Source organism: Oncorhynchus tshawytscha, linkage group LG12 (assembly GCF_018296145.1).
Source record: "Oncorhynchus tshawytscha isolate Ot180627B linkage group LG12, Otsh_v2.0, whole genome shotgun sequence".
Lineage (NCBI taxonomy): Eukaryota > Metazoa > Chordata > Actinopteri > Salmoniformes > Salmonidae > Oncorhynchus > Oncorhynchus tshawytscha.
In genome coordinates, this window is record NC_056440.1 from 13,640,929 (window position 1) to 13,659,274 (window position 18,346).

The 18,346-nt window shown below is 43.8% G+C and overlaps 1 protein-coding gene across 9 annotated transcripts in view; it reads left to right on the forward strand.

Moving 5' to 3' along the window:
* The window catches only part of LOC112263911 (potassium channel subfamily T member 1-like), a 155,632-nt gene that overhangs the window by 96,225 nt on the left and 41,061 nt on the right, over positions 1–18,346 (forward strand). For all 9 annotated transcript variants that reach the window (XM_042331361.1, XM_042331362.1, XM_042331366.1 and 6 more), the window contains 4 exons: positions 2,868–2,951; positions 4,633–4,727; positions 6,966–7,149; positions 11,120–11,284. In XM_042331361.1, the coding sequence (XP_042187295.1) occupies positions 2,868–2,951; positions 4,633–4,727; positions 6,966–7,149; positions 11,120–11,284 (528 nt within the window). The remainder of the gene's footprint in view (positions 1–2,867; positions 2,952–4,632; positions 4,728–6,965; positions 7,150–11,119; positions 11,285–18,346) is intronic.

The following is an 18,346-nucleotide window of genomic DNA, read 5'->3' on the forward strand; positions in this document are numbered from 1 at the left end:
AGGAATGTGACAGGATACACCATGAGGAATGTGACAGGATACACCATGAGGAATGTGACAGGATACACCATGAGGAATGTGACAGGATACACCATGAGGAATGTGACAGGATACACCATGAGGAATGTGACAGGATACACCATGAGAATGTGACAGGATACACCATGAGGAATGTGACAGGATACACCATGAGGAATGTGACAGGATACACCACAGGATACACCATGAGGAATGTGACAGGATACACCATGAGGAATGTGACAGGATACACCATGAGGAATGTGACAGGATACACCATGAGGAATGTGACAGGATACACCATGAGGAATGTGACAGGATACACCATGAGATACACCATGAGGAATGTGACAGGATACACCATGAGGAATGTGACAGGATACACCATGAGGAATGTGACAGGATACACCATGAGGAATGTGACAGGATACACCATGAGGAATGTGACAGGATACACCATGAGAATGTGACAGGATACACCATGAGGAATGTGACAGGATACACCATGAATGTGACAATACACCATGAGTGACAGGATACACCATGAGGAATGTGACAGGATACACCATGAGGAATGTGACAGGATACACCATGAGGAATGTGACAGGATACACCATGAGGAATGTGACAGGATACACCATGAGGAATGTGACAGGATACACCATGAGGAATGTGACAGGATACACCATGAGGAATGTGACAGGATACACCATGAGGAATGTGACAGGATACACCATGAGGAATGTGACAGGATACACCATGAGGAATGTGACAGGATACACCATGAGGAATGTGACAGGATACACCATGAGGAATGTGACAGGATACACCATGAGGAATGTGACAGGATACACCATGAGGAATGTGACAGGATACACCATGAGGAATGTGACAGGATACACCATGAGGAATGTGACAGGATACACCATGAGGAATGTGACAGGATACACCATGAGGAATGTGACAGGATACACCATGAGGAATGTGACAGGATAACACCATGAATGTGACAGGATATGAGGAATGTGACAGGATAACACCATGAGGAATGTGACAGGATAACACCATGAGGAATGTGACAGGATAACACCATGAGGAATGTGACAGGATACACCATGAGGAATGTGACAGGATACACCATGAGGAATGTGACAGGAATGTGACAGGATACACCATGAGGAATGTGACAGGATACACCATGAGGAATGGATGACAGGATACACCACAGGATACACCATGAGGAATGTGACAGGATACACCATGAGGAATGTGACAGGATACACCATGAGGAATGTGACAGGATACACCATGAGGAATGTGACAGGATACACCATGAGGAATGTGACAGGATACACCATGAGGAATGTGACAGGATAACACCATGAGGAATGTGACAGGATACACCATGAGGAATGTGACAGGATACACCATGAGGAATGTGACAGGATACACCATGAGGAATGTGACAGGATACACCATGAGGAATGTGAGGAATGTGACAGGATAAACCATGAGGAATGTGACAGGATACATGAGGAATGTGACATGAGGAATGTGACAGGATACACCATGAGGAATGTGACAGGATAACACCATGAGGAATGTGACAGGATAACACCATGAGGAATGTGACAGGATAACACCATGAGGAATGTGACAGGATAACACCATGAGGAATGTGAAAGGATACACCATGAGGAATGTGACAGGATAACACCATGAGGAATGTGACAGGATACACCATGAGGAATGTGACAGGATACACCATGAGGAATGTGACAGGATACACCATGAGGAATGTGACAGGATACACCATGAGGAATGTGACAGGATACACCATGAGGAATGTGACAGGATAACACCATGAGGAATGTGACAGGATACACCATGAGGAATGTGACAGGATACACCATGAGGAATGTGACAGGATACACCATGAGGAATGTGACAGGATACACCATGAGGAATTTGAGAGGATACACCATGAGGAATGTGACAGGATACACCATGAGGAATGTGACAGGATACACCATGAGGAATGTGACAGGATACACCATGAGGAATGTGACAGGATACACCATGAGGAATGTGACAGGATACACCATGAGGAATGTGACAGGATACACCATGAGGAATGTGAGAGGATATACCATGAGGAATTTGAGAGGATATACCATGAGGAATGTGACAGGATACACCATGAGGAATTTGAGAGGATATACCATGAGGAATGTGATGCTGACAAATAGATTCATTTCAGTGGCTCAAACCATACTCCACAAAGCAAACAAGGCCAATTAGTGAACATCAAATCAAATAGTTTTTGTCACATGCGCTGAATACAACAGGTGTAGTAGACCTTACTGTGAAATGCTTACTTACAAGCCCTTAACCAACAATACAGTTCAATAAATAATGTTCAGAAAATATTTACTAAATAAGCTAAAGTAAAAATAAAATAAATAGTAACACAATAAAATAACAATAAGGAGGCTATATACAGGGGGTACCGGTACTGAGTCCATGTGGAGGCTATATACAGGGGGTACCATTACAGAGTGGATGTCATTTGTACATGTAGGTAGGGGTGACTGCATGGATAATAAAAAGTGAGTAGTAGCAGTGTAATAACAAAAAGGGGGGGGACATTTGATTAATTGTTCAACAGTCTTATTGCTTGGGGGTAGAAGACAACATATGACCTTTGCAATGTTTATGTTTTATATTATGAGTATAGCTCTAGAGACCTGGGAGGATGGTAATGTGGGACTGTGAGTGTTGAAACTTGATGATGGGATGAGTGTACACTGCACACTGTGCATATGAAGTCATCCCAATTGTCTCTTCAGATCTTCTGGCCTCCATTGAGAAACATCTTCATCCCAGTGTTTCTCAACTGCTGGTTAGCCAAGTGTGCCCTGGAGAATATGATTGTGAGTATATGCTACAGCCATAACGCAGCAGTCAAAACTGGACAGAACTGGTTGCAATGATGTCATAATGTGGAAGTTTTGTTGGCAAGGAATACATGGGTTCTTCCTATTAAAATGCTTCAGCTTTCAGATTATGCTGTATATAGCCTGCTTGCAGAATAGTTGCTATAGAATAACTTAACTCTGCATTATGTGGGTGTAGAAGAGCCCTGGTAAGAATTCCCTGGTTATGAATAGTCTGTAGATTCCCTGTCAGTTTAAGAAAAAAGTTTTAGGAAGGCAATGAGTATAGATTTGAGCAAGAGCCTGCATGTATCTCTGTGGACAGCTGGTTAGGTCCAGGGCCGAGGAGACCAGTTCTGAGAGGGAGAACAGGTCCAGCCTGGAGAGGTTGAAGGGGAGGCTTCAGCCAAACAGAAACATTAACAAGGGGCATGGTGGATAGGTAGCTTGAAGAGACTGAAGTGGGGCTTCAGCCAAACAGAAACATTAACAAGGGACATGGTGGGTATGTAGCTTGAAGAGACTGAAGTGGGGCTTCAGCCAAACAGAAACGTTAACAAGGGACATGGTGGGTATGTAGCTTGAAGAGACTGAAGTGGGGCTTCAGCCAAACAGAAACATTAACAAGGGACATGGTGGGTATGTAGCTTGAAGAGACTGAAGTGGGGCTTCAGCCAAACAGAAACTTTAACAAGGGACATGGTGGGTATGTAGCTTGAAGAGACTGAAGTGGGGCTTCAGCCAAACAGAAACGTTAACAAGGGACATGGTGGGTATGTAGCTTGAAGAGACTGAAGTGGGGCTTCAGCCAAACAGAAACGTTAACAAGGGACATGGTGGGTATGTAGCTTGAAGAGACTGAAGTGGGGCTTCAGCCAAACAGAAACGTTAACAAGGGACATGGTGGGTATGTAGCTTGAAGAGACTGAAGTGGGGCTTCAGCCAAACAGAAACGTTAACAAGGGACATGGTGGGTATGTAGCTTGAAGAGACTGAAGTGGGGCTTCAGCAAAACAGAAACATTAACAAGGGACATGGTGGGTAGGTAGGGAGACTTCTTCAGCCAAACAGAAACATTAACAAGGGACATGGTGGGTAGGTAGCTTGAAGAGACTGAAGTGGGGCTTCAGCCAAACAGAAACATTAACAAGGGACATGGTGGGTATGTAGCTTGAAGAGACTGAAGTGGGGCTTCAGCCAAACAGAAACATTAACAAGGGACATCGTGGGTAGGTAGCTTGAAGAGACTGAAGTGGGGCTTCAGCCAAACAGAAACATTGACAAGGGACATGGTGGGTATGTAGCTTGAAGAGACTGAAGTGGGGCTTCAGCCAAACAGAAACATTAACAAGGGACATGGTGGGTAGGTAGCTTGAAGAGACTGAAGTGGGGCTTCAGTCAAACAGAAACATTAACAAGGTGTGACATGGGCTGCATGTTCACTGCATGAAAGGTTGACTGCATCAGTATCAAAGTAACCAGCAAGGCAGATAGGTTTTAAAGCGAGATAAATAGAAAGATAGATGGTGCAGTAGATGGAGCAGACTGACAGACTGACAGACTAGCCAGGACAGCAGACCAACTGACTGACCAACCGATTTAACACGAACCCTAACCCTCTCTCTGTATCTCTCCTTCCCTCGCTCTGCTTCTATCCCTCCCCCCTCTTTACCCTCAGAATGATCTCCATCGTGCCATTCAGAGGACCCACTCGGCCATGTTCAACCAGGTTCTCATCCTCATCTGCACCCTACTCTGTCTGGTCTTCACTGGGTATGTGTCCTCTGATCCCGGCCTCTCTTCCCTGGAGCTTCCTAAATCTGGGCTCATGGGCTGCAACTCATTCCACAAAGCTGTTCCCTGCCATCTGCCCTTTTTCATTCCCACTCACAGATCTGATAGAATCTGGTTAAGGGTAAGCAACATTGAAAAAAAGAGGTGGACTTGGTTGTAATGACAACATCAACAACCAGCTTGGCCCACAGATAGTTTTCTCATGCCCAGTTTGTCATACCCAGTTGTTTCAGATCTGTGAAGGGGAGTGAACAAGGGCATCTAGGAGGAAACAACTCTCTTGAATGAAATACAGCCCCTGATCTCCCCCTTCATCCCTGGTGCTCCCTGGGACCTTATCCTCTCCTCCATCCACTGACATCTTGAATCCTCATTATCCAATACAGGAAATTAACTGAGGAAGTCAGGCAGAACAGATAGCAGAATCAATGGTGTGATTCTCACTGATTCAACAGGTCAGAGCAGAAGTGTTGTGGTGCATCGATCGTTGGGAATGTAGGGTTTTGATCCTTAATCTGCCAGGCTGAATTTCAATGTGGATAGTATATGTATGTCTAACTGACTGTTTAAATATCACAAGTGATGTGATCAGTAGGCCAAGTTGTAACAGTAAGTTAGGTTACGTTGGATCATCATTATGTGTAATTCACCTTTCTCTTAGACTTTTTGATTTTTAATTTTATTTCACCTTTATTTAACAAGGCAAGTAAGTTAAGAACAAATTCTTATTTACAATGACGGCCTACACCGCCAAACCCGGACGATGCAGGGCCAATTGTGCCCCGCCCTATGGGACTCCCATTCACAGCCGGTTGTGATACAGCCTGGATTCAAACCAGGGTGTCTGTAGTGACACCTCAAGCGCTGAGATGCAGTGCCTTAGACCGCTGTGCCACTCGGGAGCTATTGATCATTCAATGTGTCCATGTTTTAATTGAACCAGTCCTTATTCAAATAAGCTCACTGCTCTTTCCTCGTGCAAACAGATGCCGGATCTTCCTCACAGGAGGAAAATAATCCTGCTGCAGGAGGATTTGAATAAATATTTACAAAGTATAATCACAGACAGGGAGCAACTGGAAGCAGTGTTTGTAGGCTATACAATGCAGTAGCGTACCTAGGGGGCTATGGTTCGGGGAAGGCTCCGCTAACCGACCGACCTCATACCATCCAGTATTCTCAAGGCTTGCTAGAGCGTTGTGACCTGACATAGTGCAGTGGTCTGAGCAGCAAGCTTCAGTGCCGAGTATCAGACGTTCACGCCCGGTTCTGGCCAATCATTTTAACACTTTGTGTAAAAGGAAACTAATGTTGGTGTAGTCTACTGACTCTTATCATTCTATTCGTTCCCTATTTAAGTTATCCAACAGTGTCTGGTATGGTCATTTCTTATCAAGATCGGGGGTATAATAACCTTGGACTGTCCATATTTGAAATGTGTATCTACATCAAGTCTATCTGGGGATTGAGTTATTTGTGCCAGAAGGCCCGTGGGCCGGAATCAAACCCACGCCGACACAGTAGGCCTATATGTTCGCACTGAAGGCAGCAGCCCTAACTGCTAGACCACCCCAGGCCACAATTCAACTCCATTTTGACAGTTCATTCGTAACTTTGACAGTTCATTCGTATTGCCTACCTCCTCATGCCTTTTGCACACACTGTATATAGACTTTCTTTTCTCCATGTGTACCTCTGTGTTGTTGTCTGGTTCACACTTCTTTGCTTTATCTTGGCCAGGTTGCATTTGCAAGTGAGAACTTGTTCTCAACTAGCCTACCTGGTTAAATAAAGGTGAAATAAAAAAAAAAAATAAAATAAAAAACTTGAACATACACTTGACACTGTATATGAAACGACGGTTGTTGATGTGTATGGCTGTGTTTCAGATAGATTTTATACGTTTGAGCGAGCGAGAGAGAACATCATTTTGATAGCAAACCCTGATCCCAATGACTCGACTGCCCCCGCATGGAGAGAAAGAGAACTGTTCATTTTCAGCCACGCACGGAGCTCATTTAGAATTGCATCTGGAAAATTCCCTGTGACTTAAGGATCGATCAAGTTAAGATCCGACATCTGAAGCTCTGAGTTCCGGCATTATAGTAGTTCTCCATTACGCAAATTCAGCAACATACGATGTCAATCATCTGTTCTCGCGAGACTACCTTGTGCAAAATGTCACCCCTAAATGTGAAATCCCTCTCCTCCTTCCAGGGCGTGTGGTATCCAGCATCTTGAGAGAGCATCCAATCAGAACCTGACTCTGTTCAACTCTCTGTATTTCTGCATCGTCACCTTCTCTACCGTGGGCTACGGTGACGTCACACCTCATATCTGGCCTTCTCAACTGCTGGTGGTTATTCTCATCTGTGTGGCTCTCGTGGTCCTCCCGCTACAGGTATGACACTGTATATAACAGTGCTTACACAATAGCCTATTACCACAGCTGTTTTCGAAGGATAATTGAGGCTGAAAGATTTCACAAGATTTCATTTGTATTTGTATTTATTAGGGATCTCCATTAGTTTCTGCCAAGGCAGCAGCTACTCTTCCTGGCGTCCAAACGCATTAAGGCACATTATATATAAAACACAAGATAAATCATATAACATTATTACACCACTACATATCTACAATACAACAGGTATAATACCTCCATACAACAATATTACAATGTACGTGTGTGTAGAGTGTGGGTGCTAGCATGTGTCTGTTCCTGTGTGTGAAGAGTGTGGGTGCTAGCGTGTGTGTGCGTATGCGTGTGTCTGTTCCTGTGTGTGTAGAGTGTGGGTGCTAGCGTGTGTGTGAGTATGCCTGTGTCTGTTCCTGTGTGTGTAGAGTGTGGGTGCTAGCGTGTGTCTGTTCCTGTGTGTGAAGAGTGTGGCTGCTAGCGTGTGTGTGAGTATGCCTGTGTCTGTTCCTGTGTGTGCAGAGTGTGGATGCTAGCGTGTGTGTACGTATGCCTGTGTCTGTTCCTGTGTGTGCAGAGTGTGGATGCTAGCGTGTGTGTACGTATGCCTGTGTCTGTTCCTGTGTGTGCAGAGTGTGGATGCTAGCGAGTGTCTGTTCCTGTGTGTGTAGAGTGTGGATGCTAGCATGTGTCTGTTCCTGTGTGTGAAGAGTGTGGGTGCTAGCGTGTGTGTGCGTATGCGTGTGTCTGTTCTTGTGTGTGTAGAGTGTGGATGCTAGCGTGTGTGTACGTATGCGTGTGTCTGTTCCTGTGTGTGTAGAGTGTGGGTGCTAGCGTGTCATGCTCCAACCTCATATGCACCGTCCATCGTCAGTAATGAGAACACAACTCAAAGCTTTGTTCTTGCTGAGAGTGAGGCACAACAACACCTTGTTAGTTATCCTCCTATATCTTAGTTCCAGCAGCAGCCCTCCTCATTAAACATTTTTATAAAGTATGTGGACTAAATCCCCACAGTATAAATTAACTGATGAATAGAATCCATAGAAATACATTTGATGAACCTTCCTGCAGCATCAGCAGTTTAACTCTGTCACCCTCCTACTTCTATCACCCTCCTACCTCTGTCACCCTTCTCTTTCTGTCACCCTCCTACCTCTGTCACCCTCCTACCTCTGTCACCCTTCTCTTTCTGTCACCCTCCTACCTCTGTCACCCTCCTACCTCTGTCACCCTCCTACCTCTGTCACCCTCCTACCTCTGTCACCCTTCTCTTTCTGTCACCCTCCTACCTCTCTCACCCTCCTACCTCTGTCACCCTCCTACCCCTGTCCCCCTCCTACCTCTCTCACCCTCCTACCTCTGTCACCCTTCTCTTTCTGTCACCCTCCTACCTCTGTCACCCTCCTACCTCTCTCACCCTCCTACCTCTGTCACCCTCCTACCTCTGTCACCCTCTTACATCTGTCACCCTTCTCTTTCTGTCACCCTCCTACCTCTGTCACCCTTCTCTTTCTGTCACCCTCCTACCTCTGTCACCCTCCTACCTCTGACACCCCCTACCTCTCTCACCCTCCTACCTCTGTCACCATTCTCTTTCTGTCACCCTCCTACCTCTGTCACCCTCCTACCTCTGTCACCCTCCTACCTCTCTCACCCTCCTACCTCTGTCACCCTCCTACCTCTCTCACCCTCCTACCTCTGTCACCCTCCTACCTTTGTCACCCTTCTCTTTCTGTCACCCTCCTACCTCTCTCACCCTCCTACCTCTGTCACCCTCCTACTTCTGTCACCCTTCTACCTCTGTCACCCTCCTACCTCTGACACCCCCTACCTCTCTCACCCTCCTACCTCTGTCACCATTCTCTTTCTGTCACCCTCCTACCTCTGTCACCCTCCTACCTCTGTCACCCTCCTACCTCTCTCACCCTCCTACCTCTGTCACCCTCCTACCTCTCTCACCCTCCTACCTCTGTCACCCTCCTACCTTTGTCACCCTTCTCTTTCTGTCACCCTCCTACCTCTCTCACCCTCCTACCTCTGTCACCCTCCTACTTCTGTCACCCTTCTACCTCTGTCACCCTCCTACCTCTGTCACCCTCCTACCTCTGTCACCCTCCTACCTCTGTCACCCTTCTCTTTCTGTCACCCTCCTACCTCTGTCACCCTCCTACCTATGTCACCCTTCTCTTTCTGTCACCCTCCTACCTCTGTCACCCTCCGACCTCTGTCACCCTCCTACCTCTGTCACCCTCCTACCTCTGTCACCCTTCTCTTTCTGTCACCCTCCTACCTCTGTCACCCTTCTCTTTCTGTCACCCTCCTACCTCTGTCACCCTTCTCGTTCTCTCACCCTCCTACCTCTCTCACCCTCCTACCTCTGTCACCCTCCTACCTCTGTCACCCTCCTCTTTCTGTCACCCTTCTCTTTCTGTCACCCTCCTACCTCTGTCACCCTCCTACCTCTGTCACCCTTCTCTTTCTGTCACCCTCCTACCTCTGTCACCCTCCTCTTTCTGTCACCCTTCTCTTTCTGTCACCCTCCTACCTCTGTCACCCTCCTACCTCTGTCACCCTCCTACCTCTGTCACCCTCCTACCTCTGTCACCCTCCTCTTTCTGTCACCCTTCTCTTTCTGTCACCCTCCTACCTCTGTCACCCTCCTACCTCTGTCACCCTCCTACCTCTGTCACCCTCCTACCTCTGACACCCTCCTACCTCTCTCACCCTCCTACCTCTGTCACCATTCTCTTTCTGTCACCCTCCTACCTCTGTCACCCTCCTACCTCTGTCACCCTCCTACCTCTCTCACCCTCCTACCTCTGTCACCCTCCTACCTCTCTCACCCTCCTACCTCTGTCACCCTCCTACCTTTGTCACCGTTCTCTTTCTGTCACCCTCCTACCTCTCTCACCCTCCTACCTCTGTCACCCTCCTACTTCTGTCACCCTCCTACCTCTGTCACCCTCCTACCACTGTCACCCTCTTACCTCAGTCACCCTTCTCTTTCTGTCACCCTCCTACCTCTCTCATCCTCTTACTTCTGTCACCCTCCTACTTCTGTCACCTCCTACCTCTGTCACCCTCCTACCTATGTCACCCTTCTCTTTCTGTCACCCTCCTACCTCTGTCACCCTCCGACCTCTGTCACCCTCCGACCTCTGTCACCCTCCTACCTCTGTCACCCTCCTACTTCTGTCACCCTCCTACCTCTGTCACCCTCCTACCACTGTCACCCTCTTACCTCAGTCACCCTTCTCTTTCTGTCACCCTCCTACCTCTCTCATCCTCTTACTTCTGTCACCCTCCTACTTCTGTCACCTCCTACCTCTGTCACCCTCCTACCTATGTCACCCTTCTCTTTCTGTCACCCTCCTACCTCTGTCACCCTCCGACCTCTGTCACCCTCCTACCTCTGTCACCCTCCTACCTCTGTCACCCTTCTCTTTCTGTCACCCTCCTACCTCTGTCACCCTTCTCTTTCTGTCACCCTCCTACCTCTGTCACCCTTCTCGTTCTCTCACCCTCCTACCTCTCTCACCCTCCTACCTCTGTCACCCTTCTACCTCTGTCACCCTCCTCTTTCTGTCACCCTTCTCTTTCTGTCACCCTCCTACCTCTGTCACCCTCCTACCTCTGTCACCCTTCTCTTTCTGTCACCCGCCTACCTCTGTCACCCTCCTCTTTCTGTCACCCTTCTTTCTTTCTGTCACCCTCCTACCTCTGTCACCCTCCTACCTCTGTCACCCTCCTACCTCTGTCACCCTCCTACCTCTGTCACCCTTCTCTTTCTGTCACCCTCCTAACATGTTATGCCGTAAGTGTATTACAAACCGTACAGTAGGTTGTTGTAACCTCAAATATGTGTGTGTGTGTGTGTGTGTGTGTGTGTGTGTGTGTTGTGTGTGTGTGTGTGTGTGTGTGTGTGTGTGTGTGTGTGTGTGTGTGTGTGTGTCAGTTTGAGGAGTTGGCCTATCTGTGGATGGAGCGTCAGAAGTCAGGAGGGAACTACAGCAGACACCGGGCCCAGACAGAGAAACACGCCGTCCTGTGTGTCAGCTCTCTGAAGATAGACTTGCTCATGGACTTCCTCAATGAGTTCTACGCTCATCCTAGATTACAGGTCGGTCTACAGGAATAGAAGAAGGCAATGTTATTTGGTACGTCTCTACAGGAATAGAGGAAGGCAATGATATTGGTAGGTATCTACAGTAATAGAGGAAGGCTATGATATTGGTAGGTCTCTACAGTAATAGAGAGGCTATGATATTGGTAGGTCTCTACAGTAATAGAGGAAGAAAATGATATTGGTAGGTCTCTACAGTAATAGAGAGGCTATGATATTAGTAGGTATCTACAGTAATAGAGATGCTATGATATTGGTAGGTCTCTACAGTAATAGAGAGGCTATGATATTGGTAGGTCTCTACAGTAATAGAGAGGCTATGATATTGGTAGGTCTCTACAGTAATAGAGAGGCTATGATATTGGTAGGTCTCTACAGTAATAGAGGAAGGCTGTGATATTGGTAGTTCTCTACAGTAATAGAGAGGCTATGATATTGGTAGGTCTCTACAGTAATAGAGGAATAAAATGATATTGGTAGGTCTCTACAGTAATAGAGAGGCTATGATATTAGTAGGTCTCTACAGTAATAGAAAGGCTATGATATTGGTAGGTCTCTACAGTAATAGAGATGCTATGCTATTGGTAGGTCTCTACAGTAATAGAGGAAGAAAATTATATTGGTAGGTCTCTACAGTAATAGAGAGGCTATGATATTGGTAGGTCTCTACAGGAATAGAGATGCTATGATATTGGTAGGTCTCTACAGTAATAGAGAGGCTATGATATTGGTAGGTATCTACAGTAATAGAGGAAGAAAATGATATTGGTAGGTCTCTACAGTAATAGAGAGGCTATGATATTGGTAGGTCTCTACAGGAATAGAGGAAGGCTATGATATTGGTAGGTCTCTCAGTAATAGCAGTAATAGATTTGGAAGGTCTCTATAATAGATATATGATATTTGGTATGTCTCTACAGGAATAGAGCCCTTGTTCAGGGCTATGTTATTTGGTATGTCTCTACAGGAATAGAGCCCTTGTTCAGGGCTATGTTATTTGGTATGTCTCTACAGGAATAGAGCCCTTGTTCAGGGCTATGTTATTTGGTATGTCTCTACAGGAATAGAGCCCTTGTTCAGGGCTATGTTATTTGGTAGGTCTCTACAGGAATAGAGCTATGTTATTTGGTAGGTCTCTACAGGAATAGAGCCCTTGTTCAGGGCTATGTTATTTGGTAGGTCTCTACAGGAATAGAGCCCTTGTTCAGGGCTATGTTATTTGGTAGGTCTCTACAGGAATAGAGCCCTTGTTCAGGGCTATGTTATTTGGTAGACCTCTACAGGAATAGAGCCCTTTGTAAAGGCTTTCTTCCTGGGAAGGAGAGGCAGACCAAAACGCAGCGTGGTTAGAGTTCATGTTATTTTAATAAGGTAACTCAACATGAACAGAATACTAAACAATAAACGTGAAAAACCGAAACAGTCCTAACTGGTGCAGAAAACACAAAGACAGGAAACAACCACCCACAAATCCCAACACAAAACAGGCTACCTAAATATGGTTCCCAATCAGAGACAATGACTAACACCTGCCTCTGATTGAGAACCATATCAGGCCAAACATAGAAATAGACAAACTAGACACACAACTTAGAATGCCCACCCAGCTCACGTCCTGACCAACACTAAAACAAGGAAAACACAAAAGAACTATGGTCAGAACATAACACCCTTGTTCAGGGCTATGTTATTTGGTAGGTCTCTACAGGAATAGAGCTATGTTATTTGGTAGGTCTCTACAGGAATAGAGCTATGTTATTTGGTAGGTCTCTACAGGAATAGAGCTATGTTATTTGGTAGGTCTCTACAGGAATAGAGCTATGTTATTTGGTAGGTCTCTACAGGAATAGAGCTATGTTATTTGGTAGGTCTCTACAGGAACAGAGAGGGTGTGATATTGGTAGGTATCTACAGTAATAGAGAGGCTATGATATTGGTAAGTCTCTACAGTAATAGAGAGGCTATGATATTGGTAGGTCTCTACAGGAATAGAGAGGGTATGATATTGGTAGGTCTCTACAGTAATAGAGAGGCTATTATATTGGTAGGTATCTACAGTAATAGAGAGGCTATGATATTGGTAGGTCTCTACAGTAATAGAGAGGCTATGATATTGGTAGGTCTCTACAGGAATAGAGGAAGACTATGATATTGGTAGGTCTCTACAGTAATAGAGAGGCTATGATATTGGTAGGTCTCTACAGTAATAGAGAGGCTATGATATTGGTAGGTCTCTACAGTAATAGAGAGGCTATGATATTGGTAGGTCTCTACAGTAATAGAGAGGCTATGATATTGGTAGGTCTCTACAGGAATAGAGAAAGACAATGATATTGGTAGGTCTCTACAGTAATAGAGAGGCTATGATATTGGTAGGTCTCTACAGGAATAGAGAGGCTATGATATTGGTAGGTCTCTACAGTAATAGAGAGGCTATGATATTGGTAGGTCTCTACAGTAATAGAGGCTATGATATTGGTAGTTATCTACAGTAATAGAGAGGCTATGATATTGGTAGGTCTCTACAGTAATAGAGAGGCTATGATATTGGTAGGTCTCTACAGTAATAGAGAGGCTATGATATTTGTAGGTCTCTGCAGTAATAGAGAGGCTATGATATTGGTAGGTCTCTACAGTAATAGAGAGGCTATGATATTGGTAGGTCTCTACAGTAATAGAGAGGCTATGCTATTGGTAGGTCTCTACAGTAATAGAGGAAGAAAATGATATTGGTAGGTCTCTACAGTAATAGAGAGGCTATGATATTGGTAGGTCTCTACAGGAATAGAGAGGCTATGATATTGGAAGGTCTCTACAGTAATAGAGAGGCTATGATATTGGTAGGTCTCTACAGTAATAGAGGAAGAAAATGATATTGGTAGGTCTCTACAGTAATAGAGGAAGGCTATGATACTGGTAGGTCTCTACAGGAATAGAGGAAGGCTATGATATTGGTAGGTCTCTACAGTAATAGAGAGGCTATGATATTGGTAGGTCTCTACAGTAATAGAGAGGCTATGATATTTGTAGGTCTCTGCAGTAATAGAGAGGCTATGATATTGGTAGGTCTCTACAGTAATTAGTAGTTATCTACAGTAATAGAGAGGCTATGATATTGGTAGGTCTCTACAGTAATAGAGAGGCTATGATATTGGTAGGTCTCTACAGTAATAGAGGAAGAAATGATATTGGTAGGTCTCTACAGTAATAGAGAGGCTATGATATTGGTAGGTCTCTACAGGAATAGAGGAAGACTATGATATTGGTAGGTCTCTACAGTAATAGAGAGGCTATGCTATTGGTAGGTCTCTACAGTAATAGAGGAAGAGAATGATATTGGTAGGTCTCTACAGTAATAGAGAGGCTATGATATTGGTAGGTCTCTACAGTAATAGAGAGGCTATGATATTGGTAGGTCTCTACAGTAATAGAGGAAGAAAATGATATTGGTAGGTCTCTACAGTAATAGAGAGGCTATGATATTGGTAGGTCTCTACAGTAATAGAGAGGCTATGATATTGGTAGGTCTCTACAGTAATAGAGAGGCTATGATATTAGTAGGTCTCTACAGTAATAGAGAGGCTATGATATTGGTAGGTCTCTACAGTAATAGAGAGGCTATGATATTGGTAGGTCTCTACAGTAATAGAGAGGCTATGATATTGGTAGGTATCTACAGTAATAGAGAGGCTAATAGAGAGGCTATGATATTGGTAGGTCTCTACAGTAATAGAGAGGCTATGATATTGGTAGGTCTCTACAGTAATAGAGGTATCTACAGTAATAGAGAGGCTATGATATTGGTAGGTCTCTACAGTAATAGAGAGGCTATGATATTGGTAGGTCTCTACAGTAATAGAGAGGCTAGATATTGGTAGGTCTCTACAGTAATAGAAAATGATATTGGTAGGTCTCTACAGTAATAGAGAGGCTATGATATTGGTAGGTCTCTACAGTAATAGAGAGGCTATGATATTGGTAGGTCTCTACAGTAATAGAGAGGCTATGATATTGGTAGGTCTCTACAGTAATAGAGGAAGAAAATGATATTGGTAGGTCTCTACAGTAATAGAGGAAGGCTATGATATTGGTTCTCTACAGTAATAGAGGAAGGCTATGATATTGGTAGGTCTCTACAGTAATAGAGAGGCTATGATATTGGTAGGTCTCTACAGTAATAGAGAGGCTATGATATTTGTAGGTCTCTACAGTAATAGAGAGGCTATGATATTGGTAGGTCTCTACAGTAATAGAGTTATCTACAGTAATAGAGGGCTATGATATTGGTAGGTCTCTACAGTAATAGAGAATAGGCTATGATATTGGTAGGTCTCTACGTAATAGAGAATGATATTGGTAGGTATCTACAGTAATAGAGAGGCTATGATATTGGTAGGTCTCTACAGTAATAGAGAGGCTATGATATTGGTAGGTCTCTACAGTAATAGAGAGGCTATGATATTGGTAGGTCTCTACAGTAATAGAGAGGCTATGATATTGGTAGGTCTCTACAGTAATAGAGAGGCTATGATATTGGTAGGTCTCTACAGTAATAGAGAGGGTATGATATTGGTAGGTCTCTACAGTAATAGAGAGGCTATGATATTGGTAGGTATCTACAGTAATAGAGAGGCTATGATATTGGTAGGTCTCTACAGTAATAGAGAGGCTATGATATTGGTAGGTCTCTACAGTAATAGAGAGGCTATGATATTGGTAGGTCTCTACAGGAATAGAGAGGCTATGATATTGGTATGTCTCTACAGTAATAGAGAGGCTATGATATTGTTAGGTCTCTGCAGTAATAGAGAGGCTATGATATTGGTAGGTCTCTACAGTAATAGAGGCTATGATATTAGTAGTTATCTACCGTAATAGAGAGGCTATGATATTGGTAGGTCTCTACAGTAATAGAGAGGCTATGATATTGGTAGGTCTCTACAGTAATAGAGAAGCTATTATATTGGTAGGTATCTACAGTAATAGAGAGGCTATGATATTGGTAGGTCTCTACAGTAATTAGTAGTTATCTACAGTAATAGAGAGGCTATGATATTGGTAGGTCTCTACAGTAATAGAGAGGCTATGATATTGGTAGGTCTCTACAGTAATAATAGAGGCTAAAAATGATATTGGTAGGTCTCTACAGTAATAGAGAGGCTATTATATTGGTAGGTATCTACAGTAATAGAGAGGCTATGATATTGGTAGGTCTCTACAGTAATAGAGAGGCTATGATATTGGTAGGTCTCTACAGTAATAGAGGAAGAAAATGATATTGGTAGGTCTCTACAGTAATAGAGAGGCTATGATATTGGTAGGTCTCTACAGTAATAGAGGAAGAAAATGATATTGGTAGGTATCTATAGCAATAGAGAGGCTATGATATTGGTAGGTCTCTACAGTAATAGAGGAAGGCTATGATATTGGTAGGTCTCTACAGTAATAGAGAGGCTATGATATTGGTAGGTCTCTACAGTAATAGAGGAAGAAAATGATATTGGTAGGTATCTATAGCAATAGAGAGGCTATGATATTGGTAGGTCTCTACAGTAATAGAGGAAGAAAATGATATTGGTAGGTCTCTACAGTAATAGAGAGGCTATGATATTGGTAGGTCTCTACAGTAATAGAGAGGGTATGATATTGGTAGGTCTCTACAGTAATAGAGAGGCTATTATATTGGTAGGTCTCTACAGTAATAGAGAGGCTATGATATTGGTAGGTCTCTACAGGAATAGAGAGGCTATGATATTGGTAGGTATCTACAGTAAGTAATAGAGAGGCTATGATATTGGTAGGTCTCTACAGTAATAGAGGAAGAAAATGATATTGGTAGGTCTCTACAGTAATACAGTAATGAGAAGGCTATGATATTGGTAGGTCTCTACAGTAATAGAGAGGCTATGATATTGGTAGGTCTCTACAGTAATAGAGAGGCTATGATATTGGTAGGTCTCTACAGTAATAGAGAGGCTATGATATTGGTAGGTCTCTACAGTAATAGAGAGGCTATGATATTGGTAGGTCTCTACAGTAATAGAGAGGCTATGATATTGGTAGGTCTCTACAGTAATAGAGAGCTATGATATTGGTAGGTCTCTACAGTAATAGAGAGGCTATGATATTGGTAGGTCTACAGTAGGTAGGTCTACAGTAATAGAGAGGCTATGATATTGGTAGGTCTCTACAGTAATAGAGAGGCTATGATATTGGTAGGTCTCTACAGTAATAGAGGAAGAAAATGATATTGGTAGGTCTCTACAGTAATAGAGAGGCTATGATATTGGTAGGTCTCTACAGTAATAGAGGAAGAAAATGATATTGGTAGGTATCTATAGCAATAGAGAGGCTATGGTATTGGTAGGTCTCTACAGTAATAGAGGAAGAAAATGATATTGGTAGGTCTCTACAGTAATAGAGGAAGGCTATGATATTGGTAGGTCTCTACAGTAATAGAGGAAGTAATAGAGAGGCTATGATATTGGTAGGTCTCTACAGTAATAGAGAGGCTATGATATTGGTAGGTCTCTACAGTAATAGAGAGGCTATGATATTGGTAGGTCTCTCTACAGTAATAGAGAGGCTATGATATTGGTAGGTCTCTACAGTAATTAGTAGATATTGGTAGGTCTACAGTAATAGAGAGGCTATGATATTGGTAGGTCTCTACAGTAATAGAGAGGCTATGATATTGGTAGGTCTCTACAGTAATAGAGAGGCTATGATATTGGTAGTTCTCTACAGTAATAGAGAGGCTATGATATTGGTAGGTCACTACAATAATAGAGGAAGAAAATGATATTGGTAGGTATCTATAGCAATAGAGAGGCTATGATATTGGTAGGTCTCTACAGTAATAGAGGAAGGCTATGATATTGGTAGGTCTCTACAGTAATAGAGGAAGGCTATGATATTGGTAGGTCTCTACAGTAATAGAGGAAGGCTATGATATTGGTAGGTCTCTACAGTAATAGAGCCCTTGTTCAGGGCTATGTTATTTGGTAGGTCTCTACAGGAATAGAGCCCTTGTTATTTGGTAGGTCTCTACAGGAATAG